The 11,318-nt window shown below is 44.1% G+C and overlaps 1 protein-coding gene across 1 annotated transcript; it reads right to left on the bottom strand.

The window, feature by feature from the left end:
* Nucleotides 1-3,531: 3,531 nt before the first annotated feature.
* LOC121843579 lies at nt 3,532-5,803 on the bottom strand. The gene is made up of 5 exons (XM_042313308.1): nt 5,693-5,803; nt 5,539-5,597; nt 4,334-5,455; nt 3,786-4,266; nt 3,532-3,602 (listed from the first exon to the last, which is right to left on the bottom strand). The coding sequence occupies exons 1-4, from the start codon at nt 5,713-5,715 to the stop codon at nt 4,010-4,012; spliced, it is 1,461 nt and encodes a 486-aa protein (XP_042169242.1). The 5' UTR covers nt 5,716-5,803; the 3' UTR covers nt 3,532-3,602; nt 3,786-4,009.
* Between the last annotated feature and the right edge of the window lie 5,515 nt (nt 5,804-11,318).

Genomic DNA, 11,318 nt, shown 5'->3' with positions numbered 1-11,318 from the left:
GTTCACCTGATTTAGAATTCCTCACAATCAAATGTAGACCGCATTATCTACCAAGGGAATTCTCTTCAATTATAATCACAGCCGTATATATTCCCCCCCAAGCAGACACATCGATGGCTCTGAACGAACTTTATTTGACACTTTGCAAACTGGAATCCATTTATCCGGAGGCTGCATTCATTGTAGCTGGGGATTTTAACAAGGCTAATCTGAAAACAAGACTCCCCAAATTGTATCAGCATATCGATTGCGCAACCAGGGCTGGAAAAACCTTGGATCACAGCTCGGCATTTAACACCATAGTGCCCTCCAAACTCGTCACCAAGCTCGAGACCCTGGGTCAAACTGGGTACTGTACTTCCTGACGGGCCGCCCCCAGGTGGTGAGGGTAGGCAACAACATCTCCTCCCCGCTGATCCTCAACACTGGGGCCCCACAAGGGTGCGTTCTGAGCCCTCTCCTGTACTCCCTGTTCACCCACGACTGCGTGGCCACGCACGCCTCCAACACAATCATCAACTTTGCGGACGACACAACAGTGGTAGGCTTGATTACCAACAACGACGAGACGGCCTTACAGGGAGGAGGTGAGGGCCCTCGGAGTGTGGTGTCAGGAAAATAACCTCACACTCAACGTCAACAAAACTAAGGAGATGATTGTGGACTTCAGGAAACAGCAGAGGGAACACCCCCTATACACATCGATGGAACAGTAGTGGAGAGGGTAGCAAGTTTTAAGTTCCTCGGCATACACATCACAGACAAACTGAATTGGTCCACCCACACAGACAGCATCGTGAAGAAGGCGCAGCAGCGCCTCTTGAACCTCAGGAGGCTGAAGAAATTCGGCTTGTCACCAAAAGCACTCACAAACTTCTACAGATGCACAATCGAGAGCATCCTGGCGGGCTGTATCACCGCCTGGTACGGCAACTGCTCCGCCCTCAACCGTAAGGCTCTCCAGAGGGTAGTGAGGTCTGCACAACGCATCACCGGGGCAAACTACCTGCCCTCCAGGACACCTACACCACCCGATGTCACAGGAAGGCCATAAAGATCAAGGACATCAACCACCCGAGCCACTGCCTGTTCACCCCGCTATCATCCAGAAGGCGAGGTCAGTACAGGTGCATCAAAGCTGGGACCGAGAGACTGAAAAACAGCTTCTATCTCAAGGCCATCAGACTGTTAAACAGCCACCACTAACATTGAGTGGCTGCTGCCAACACACTGACACTGACACTGACTCAACTCCAGCCACTTTAATAATGGGAATTGATGGGAAATGATGTAAATATATCACTAGCCACTTTAAACAATGCTACCTTATATAATGTTTACATACCCTACATTATTCATCTCATATGCATACGTATATACTGTACTCTATATCATCGACTGCATCCTTATGTAATACATGTATCACTAGCCACTTTAACTATGCCACTTTGTTTACATACTCATCTCATATGTATATACTGTACTCGATATCAGCTACTGTATCTTGCCTATGCTTCTCTGTACCATCACTCATTCATATATCCTTATGTACATATTCTTTATCCCCTTACACTGTGTATAAGACAGTAGTTTTGGAATTGTTAGTTAGATAACTTGTTGGTTATTACTGCATTGTCGGAACTAGAAGCACAAGCATTTCGCCTCACTCGCATTAACATCTGCTAACCATGTGTATGTGACAAATAAAATTTGATTTGATTTGATTTGTGTGTGTGTGTGTGTGTGTGTGTGTGTGTGTGTGTGTGTGTGTGTGTGTGTGTGTGTGTGTGTGTGTGTGTGTGTGTGTGTGTGTGTGTGTGTGTGTGTGTGTGTGTTTGACATCTGTTTGGAAAAATGACTGTTTACAGTTCATGTGGTGTGTGTTAATCACACAAATGAAGTTTTAAGAAGATTTTCCTTTTAACCCTGTTTGGAAAAATGACTGATTTACAGTTCATGAGGGATGCTTAATCACACAATTGAAGTGTTAAGAAGATCTGACCTTTTTAACCCTTCAAAACAGCACCTATGACACCATTTTAAGGCACTTCCGGTTGCCTTTTCAGTATTTATGTTTAGAATTGACTAATCGACACAGGGTTGAATGCAATGATTTTCATAATTGCAGGTTATGTATATCAAAACACTTTTAGGGTGAATTTAACCACTTACGGTTAATTCAGAAAGCTTAGAATCGACACAGGTAGACCTCATAGTGGCCTGATGGATTGTCATCGAAGACAGGTTCATACGGCATTCATAACCCACATAGGCTGCAGGTTGAATTTAGGGGTGCATGCAATGTATTCCTATGGGGAGAGAAGTCAGTGAAAACTGTTTGATGTAAACACCTTGTTTTAACTGTTAAGGCTTAATGCCACACGGTCAAGGTTAGGCTTTCACAGATCGGGAGGACCTCAGGAACATACATGAGGTCAAATTGTGCTTCTCACCCTGATGGTTCTCTCACTGTCACCCAAAAGCAAATGAAATTTTGGGCCTACTTTTTCTCACGGTCGCTGCACTCAGAGCGAGCTACGGTCAAGCGGGGCATCTTGTTGTCCTTGCTGTGTGTGTGTGTGACAGAGGTTTTCTTTGACATCTGGAGGAATGACTGATTTACAGTTCATGAGGGTTGCCTAATAACCCATATGAAGTTTTGAAAAGATCAGACCTTTTTAACCCTTCGAAACAGCACCTATGACACCATTAAGGCACTTCCGGTTTACACAGGAAGCTGAAAGTAAACACATATCCTCCTTGGGGTAGGCACTTATAGAATATTGAGTTAAGTATTTATGTTAAGAACTGACTTATTTACAGAGGGTTGAATGAGTGTGTGTTATTTCAGAAAATCACAGAACTCTCGCATAGCTCGGAAACACAATTCAAAAAGAGTTGTCTGAACAAGCTGCAACTGGATCTGTAACTTAAAAAGATTTCTGGCTGGCTAAATCGCTGGTTCATTTACTTTGACATGAAGCGGAGAAATTGCTCTATTTTCATTTTTGACCTTTAATCCCATTGAGGCCTGGACGCCATCTTGTTCAGGGCCAACTGCCCATTATGCCAAACCTATGCTCACCAAGTGTCGTCTTAAGTCTTTTCCGTTTAGGAGATAAGGCCACGTCGTGATTGGTGATGTTTTGTACATTTGCAATATGATTCCACTCGCCCTCTTGTGGGATTTACCGGGACAGCGAAAAAAAAACGACCCAAATTTGGGAGGAGAAAAATGTTCATTTACTTTTTTGGAGAGGGGGGGGTTAATGAAATACTTCAGAGAACTTTCAGAGGGTTTAGTGACATAGAAAGCAAGTGCATTAGAGTCACCATTAATATTAAGGGCATCAGGCCCAAAACTCTGATTCAGGCTCATTGAGTGCAGAGGTCCAGTGATGCAAAATATCCTGTCAAATGCCAGAGAGCCAACATTTCTTCTACTGGAACAAGCAACCTAATTACCACAACACTGACATCCCTTTGAAGGCATTCAAAACATTTGTCTGAAAACACTTAGATAAAGACTAATATGTATTAGTAAATTTTATTTAAAACAATTGAAGTAGAGAAGTCCTGACAACACTTCCAGGTCACAGCACCTAGAAGACAAAAAGATTAGTAACAAGCATACATGAAAGCAAAGACAGGTGCCAAGGCTGCATTTACACAGGCAGACAAATTCTGATCTTTTGACTAAGCCAATCACAAAAAGATCATTGAACTGCCTATGTAAACCTAAACAGGCCAAATGGCATAAAAATACAGAGAAACTGAAATCTCACCTCAACTGGTGGCTACAGATCCCACTTTGTCATGTTCTGGACTCCCCTAAAGCTCTGGACTCAATTTAGGTTGTGCTAGGGCCTTTCTGCTTGGCAGATAGTGGTTAGGCCGTGGCTAGGCCGTGGCTTGCTGACAATTGAAGAGCTGGGTTGAGTGGCTAGGGGAGGCACTACTCCTACCGAGTAGGGTCTTTGAGCCGGTGGATTGTAGAGCCGCCGTACAATTATGGGATGCTGTGCGTGATGGTCAGGCCAAAGCGCCGAAGGTTGATCGAGCTGGCACTGCTGGTCCTGCTCTGGGTAGGGCCATAGCTGCTAGACAAGAAGCTCTGGGTGGGACGTCTGGCAGAGCTAGTGTTGGATTTCACTGCATTGAACAAATAGCTGGGCCTGTAGCTCCCCCACTGAGCAGACATTTGTCCGTACTTCCCTTGGGCAGGTTTTGCAAGGAGATTCTGGCTGTATGTTGAACCCCTTCCACCTTTGTCCGTACTTCCCTTGGGCAGGTTTTGCAAGGAGATTCTGGCTGTATGTTGAACCCCTTCCACCTTGGTTAGAGGTAAACAGGCTTTGGCTTGGTGTTGCACCAAGGTCAGAGCCAGGCTTGTAGGCGCCATAGGAGTTTCCACTAGCTGTAGAGCTGGGGTGAAAAAGACTGGAGCGAGAGGCCAGGCTAGAAGTAGGCATGCCGCGACTTGAGGTAGAGGCTCCATCTATTCTCTGGCCAGAGGTTTGGGCATATTGATTGGAAGTTGAAACACTTCTACTGGCAGAGTTGCTCTGGTATTGCATGACATCTTGGGAGAAGCTAGGCTTGTAGCTTTTTGTTGCACTCCCACCTTCAGTAGAACCAAAACTCAGAGGACCTGGTCTAAATGAAGTTTGTGAAGAACCACTTGAGGGAACTTCACGGTCAGGAGTGGAAATTGACCGGGCAGAGATCTCCACTGGTCCCTTGAAAGCCAAGGAAGGGAAGCTGCTCCCTTGCTTCAGGTCCTGGACATAGTGGGTGAGGGAGGCAGTTTGACCATAGAGGCTTGGGGCTCCTCTACTCCGAGTCTGGACAAGGCTTTGGTTGGGTTGTCTGGAGGTGGAGAACTTGAATTCACTCTGGGTAGAGCCATAGTTAGGAGTAGATGGTTTCAGGTTAGAGGCAGTTCTACTCTGGACATTAAACACAACATCAGGATTCTGGACTAGTCCAGAGCTGCCGGAGTGAGGCTGTACAGTACGAAGAGTGTTGGCCTGGATTCTCTTTACCTCCCAACTTGAAACTGGCCTTAATGCACTGGGGTCAGTGACACTTTGACCATAGGTTCTGCTGGCCTTGGTTTGATGCTTGTTGTGGGTGAAAGAGGATCCACTGGCTATAGAACCAGAGAGGCTAATGTCAGTATTCTTGGCACGGGTCCTCTTACCCTTTGTCTGGGCGGAGGTAAAACTGCTGGGGATAGATCCAGAGCCCCTTGGGGATGGCTGGAGGGAGCTTGGAGCAAAGCCTCCGAGTGTGTTGTATCCAGTCCCGCGGTAAGTAGCTTCACTCTGGACCGAACCAGAAGTGTGAGAGGCTGGTCTGAATTGATCCTGGGGATAGCTGCCACCTGTTTGCCTCTGCTCAACTTCCATTCTGGAAGAGCCAGAAAACCCATAGCCTCTTACTCTCTGGGCATCTAAACAGAAGGGAAGTTATAGAGTCAGTGCCAAACTTGAAGGTTGGTCTGACAAAAGTGACAACGTTGTGTTCATGCCTTACCACGTGGAGCCCATGTAAAACTTGAGTGTTCTGCAAACAATGAGCAAAGGAACACAATCCTGTCAAGAAAAGAAGTTGCCATTACACATCAATATTCCAAATACAAGTAGCAATCTTGCAGTTGACCTGAAACACATTGGTCAAAGAATCTTACCCCAAATTAATTCCAAAAGCCATATCAAAGCCTTAAACCACCAACAGCCCAGACAAAGCAATACTCCAATACTCTCAGTGCCTTACTGCCATGCTTAGTTGACATACCAGCGTGGTGTGTATTTATTGCCTGAACCTGCAGTTGCCATCCAATCACTGGCTTATTGATTGATCATTCTCAGCTGTATGTCTTTGTGGAGCGGACAGATTTGAAAACAACCAAGGTGAGGACAGAGGACGCAAAGAGTTAAGGAAAGACTTTTGAAATTCACACAAAGAGGGCTAACGTTCTGACACCACAATGACATGCAGATGAACATGATCAATCAAACAGTGATGACAACTGGCTGTTCAGGCTATAAATATACACTCAGCTGATATATCAACAACTCAAGGCAGTAAGGCAGCGTTTACACAGGCAGCACAATTCTGATCTTGTTTTTCACTAATTAATCTTTTGATAAATCAGATCTGCTCTGAAAAAGAGCTGATTTGAAAAGATCTGATGTGATTGGTCAAAAGACAAATGAGTAAAAAAAGGATCTGAATTGGTCTGCCTGTGTAAAAGCAGCCTAAGTTAGCGAGCTGGCAGCTATTGCGTTGTCTCCTCTGTGGGTTCTGTAGTACTTCATTTAAATATAGCTTTTGGAATACATTTTGGTTACAATGTTTGGGGAAAAAGTGTTTCATATCTACTGAAAAGTTGCTGCTTGTGAAATATGTGGTGTAATTTCTCTCTTGGCTTTTACGTGATTTAACTTGTACAATTTATTCTCTTGACAGAATTTGTTTGTTTTGTTCATTGTTTGCAAAAATTCAAATCAAATGTTATTGGTCAAAATCAAATCAAATTTTATTTGTCACATACACATTGTTAGCAGATGTTAATGCGAGTGTAGCGAAATGCTTGTGCTTCTAGTTCCGACTATGCAGTAAAATCTAACTAAGTAAGTAATCTAACAATTTCAACTACCTTATACAAAACAACTACCTTATACACACAAATACACACAAATGTAAAGGGATGAAAGTATATATATATATGAGATGAGTAATGTAGGATATGTAAACATGATTAAAGTGACGTTATTTAAAGTGACTAGTGATACCTTTATTAATAAGTCAATTTATTTAAGTGGCCAGAGATTTGAGTCTGTATGTTGGCAGCAGCCTCTCCATGTAAATGAACACCCCCCTGAAATGGACAAAAATGAATGGGAAGTCATTGGCACGTTACGAAACATATACACGGTGTCCAATACCACTCAATTCGGCGTCGTTTCAATCAAAGTTGATTGCAAATGCCACATGGCAAATGCCAAGTGTAACACTCCAAAATTCCAACAGATGGCGAGTGCGCTCCACTGTGATTTTTCATATTGCAAATGTAACACAAGTCAAGACCCAAGAGTAAAACTTTGAAAAATTGAACATTTTTTCAAAAACTTATCACCCCGTCAAAAAGTGCTTTCTGGACCGTTTTATCGAAAATCTTAGATTTTTGTGTCAATTACACATGTATAAGAACTGTATGAATAAACTTTTGTCAAATTTCATTATCATTTTTTAAACTTGTTCATAGGGCATATTTTTTGTCCATTTGCAATATGATTTCATAGGAAGTCAAAAGTCACTGTTTTTTTTTGTTTGCCAAATGCCATAAGAAATGTCCAAATGCAATATTAAAGATTTGAAAGTGGCAAATCAGGATGTTATGTCCATTTGCCATGTACGATAAATGGAAGTCGGTTTACAAACCCAAAAGTCAGTGAACCATGTCCAAAAGGCATTTATACTGCCAAAATGATATATAGCACTATGTTAAGCCATGAATCAACCTAGATGGTCTATTTGTCATGTATGATGAGGGAGAAGTGGGACTGTTGTTTTTCAATTATTTTTTGAAAAACGTCCATCCTATTGGATGGGCACGGGTTGGGGGTGCTCCCTACCCAACCGTGGACCCCTTGCTACCCTGTAATGGCATTTAAAACCATTTTAAAAATGTGCTCCTGGTAACCCGTTCCAATCACCAGGTGCACGGCTGTGCATTTGCAGTATGTTTCGATGTGCATTTACCATCACAAATTTGTGATGCCCATGTTTCAATGGGCATTTACCATCACGAATTTGTCATGCTCAAAAATGCTGCAGGAATGCGAAATTGACTGGCCCGATGAACTCGGGATAGCTGGGCAGTGATTCTGGTTCCTCTCCATCGCTCGTTGGTGTTGATTTCAGAATGTCATTTTGGTGACGGTACCTCAATGTTTAAACATATTGCAAATGGACGAAAGTCAGTCAGCAAGTCACCTTCCATCAGTCAATTAGATGTCATTCTGACACCCAACTGATACAAACTGACACCACACCCACTTTTTCCAACTCGTTTAGAAGCCAACTATCACATATTTCAGAGCAGGCCCAAAATTCACAGCGCCTTCTGTTCAAACCATAATAAAAACGTAAAACACATAGTTACGTTCTAGCTGCGGGTCCAGTTCTGACATTGTGTATAGGCCTAGTTGAGGCGACCCCGAATCCCAAGTTTTGGCTCGATAGGTCATTCGGGGCCTGAGCAAGACCTTAATTGGTGCTGAAAATCCACTTTTTTTCCATGCCTTGCTACGGGGTCCTTGAATGAGCTATCGGACGGAAACGTTGGGGTCCGTCTCTATGGGCCGAGCCGGTTTCAATGGACCTAGTCTTGCGACTCTGGGACTTTTCTAAATGTCGTCATTTCCGTAATGGTCAAAATGAATTGAAGTCATTGCAAATGTACGAGGCTGTTTCTCGGTCAAGGAACCTTCTAGAGCCACATAACTCACCACGCACTATGGACCTGAGCTGTAGAACAGGTTTCTAAAGTTTCAGAACTCTAGGTCTGACGGTTCTTTAAAACTTGTTAAGGATAGGGGGCAGTATTTCCCCTTTGGATGAATTGCGTGCCCATAGTGACCTGCATCAAAATCTGTCCTAAATTGCTAATATAAGCATATTATTATTGTTATTGGATAGAAAACACTCTGAAGCTTCTAAAACCGTTTGAATTATGTCTGTGAGTATAACAGAACTCACAGGGCAGGCAATCTTCCAAACTAGTTTTGGAATCCTGAAAGTTGGGGCAACTTTGACTTCATCGCCCCCTCCCTTCCCAACAAGTTATGGATCTGGAAACACTTCCTATGTCTTCCACTAGATGTCCTCATTCAGTAGAAAGTACAGTGGAGCATTTGCTGTGAACTTTGACCTAATGGGAAGGAAATTACTTCCGGCGCCGACGAGATGGCCGCCTCGCTTCGCGTTCCTAGGAAACTATGCAATTTTTTGTTTTTTTTACGTGTTATTTCTTACATTGGTACCCCAGGTCATCTTAGGTTTCATTACATACAGTCGAGAAGAACTACTGAACATAAGAGCAGCGTCAACTCACCATCAGTACGACCAAGAATATGACTTTCGCGAAGCGGATCCTGTGTTCTGCCTTTCACTCAGGACAACGGAATGGATCCCAGCCGGCGACCCCAAAAAGCGACTTCGAAAAAGGGGAAAACGAAGCGGTCTTCTGGTCAGACTCCGGAGACGGATACATCGTGCACCACTCCCTAGCATTCTCCTCGCCAATGTCCAGTCTCTTGACAACAAGGTTGATCAAAATCAAAATCAAATCAAATCAAATCAAATGATGAAATCCGAGCAAGGGTAGCATTCCAGAGGGACATCAGAGACTGTAACGTTCTTTGCTTCACTCACTGGAGAGACGCTATCGGAGACGGTGCAGCCAGCTGGTTTTCCACGCATCGCGCCGACAGAAACAAACATCTTTCTGGTAAGAAGAGGGGCGGGGGCGTATGCTTTATGGTTAACGTGACGTGGTGTGGCCAAAACAACATACAGGAACTCAAGTCCTTCTGTTCACCTGATTTAGAATTCCTCACAATCAAATGTAGACTTATCTACCAAGGGAATTCTCTTCAATTATAATCACAGCCGTATATATTCCCCCAAGCAGACACATCGATGGCTCTGAACGAACTTTATTTGACTCTTTGCAAACTGGAAACCATTTATCCGGAGGCTGCATTCATTGTAGCTGGTGATATTAACAAGGCTAATCTGAAAACAAGACTCCCCAAATTGTATCAGCATATCGATGGGGGCTGGAAAAACCTTGGATCACAGCTCGGCATTTAACACCATAGTGCCCTCCAAGCTGCAACTGGGTCTCGACTGTGCAACTGGGTACTGGACTTCCTGACGGGCCGCCCCCAGGTGGTGAGGGTAGGCAACAACATCTCCACCCCGCTGATCCTCAACACTGGGGCCCCACAAGGGTGCGTTCTGAGCCCTCTCCTGTACTCCCTGTTCACCCACGACTGCGTGGCCACGCACGCCTCCAACTCTATCATCAAGTTTGCGGACGACACAACAGTGGTAGGCTTGATTACCAACAACGACGAGACGGCCTACAGGGAGGAGGTGAGGGCCCTCGGAGTGTGGTGTCAGGAAAATAACCTCACACTCAACGTCAACAAAACTAAGGAGATGATTGTGGACTTCAGGAAACAGCAGAGGGAACACCCCCCTATCCACATCGATGGAACAGTAGTGGAGAGGGTAGTAAGTTTTAAGTTCCTCGGCGTACACATCACAGACAAACTGATTGGTCCACCCACACAGACAGCATCGTGAAGAAGGCGCAGCAGCGCCTCTTCAACCTCAGGAGGCTGAAGAAATTCGGCTTGTCACCAGAAGCACTCACAAACTTCTACAGATGCACAATCGAGAGCTTCCTGTCGGGCTGTATCACTGCCTGGTACGGCAACTGCTCCGCCCACAACTGTAAGGCTCTCCAGAGGGTAGTGAGGTCTGCACAACGCATCACCGGGGGCAAACTACCTGCCCTCCAGGACACCTACACCACCCGATGTCACAGGAAGGCCATAAAGATCATCAACCACCCGAGCCACTGCCTGTTCACCCCGCTATCATCCAGAAGGCGAGGTCAGTACAGGTGCATCAAAGCTGGGACTGAGAGACTGAAAAACAGCTTCTATCTCAAGGCCATCAGACTGTTAAACAGCCACCACAAACATTGAGTGGGAAATGATGTAAAATACATCACTAGCCACTTTAAACAATGCTACCGAATGTAATGTTTACATACCCTACATTATTCATCTCATATGTATACGTATATACTGTACTCTATATCATCTACTGCATCCTTATGTAATACATGTATCACTAGCCACTTTAACTATGCCACTTTGTTTACATTCTCATCTCATATGTATACACTGCACTCAATACCATCTACTGTATCTTGCCTATGCCGCTCTGTACCATCACTCATTCATATATCTTTATGTACATATTCCCTATCCCCTTACACTTGTGTCTATAAGGTAGTAGTTTTTGAATTGTTAGCTAGATTACTTGTTGGTAATTACTGCATTGTCGGAACTAGAAGCACAAGCATTTCGCTACACTCGCACTAACATCTGCTAACCATGTTTATGTGACAAATAAAATTTGATTTGATTTGAAAAGATTCATGTTCTTGAAAGCGCATATGCGTTTGTAGTGCTTCGTCTGTTCCAATCAGCCCGAGATGAACAAGGATT

This window comes from Oncorhynchus tshawytscha, unplaced genomic scaffold (assembly GCF_018296145.1).
Source record: "Oncorhynchus tshawytscha isolate Ot180627B unplaced genomic scaffold, Otsh_v2.0 Un_contig_741_pilon_pilon, whole genome shotgun sequence".
In the NCBI taxonomy this organism is placed as follows: Eukaryota; Metazoa; Chordata; class Actinopteri; order Salmoniformes; family Salmonidae; genus Oncorhynchus; species Oncorhynchus tshawytscha.
Note: the sequence above shows the minus strand (reverse complement) of the source record. Positions and strands in the feature narration are given on the sequence as shown.

Excerpts from the sequence above, each read along its gene's own strand:
- LOC121843579 (XM_042313308.1), bottom strand. The coding sequence starts at position 5,715 with ATGGCTTTTGGAATTAATTTGGG. Across the intron at positions 5,456-5,538 it reads TTTTACATGGGCTCCACGTG|ATGCCCAGAGAGTAAGAGGC; the intron begins GTAAGGCATGAA and ends CCTTCTGTTTAG. Across the intron at positions 4,267-4,333 it reads CCTGTTTACCTCTAACCAAG|GTGGAAGGGGTTCAACATAC; the intron begins GTGGAAGGGGTT and ends GTACGGACAAAG.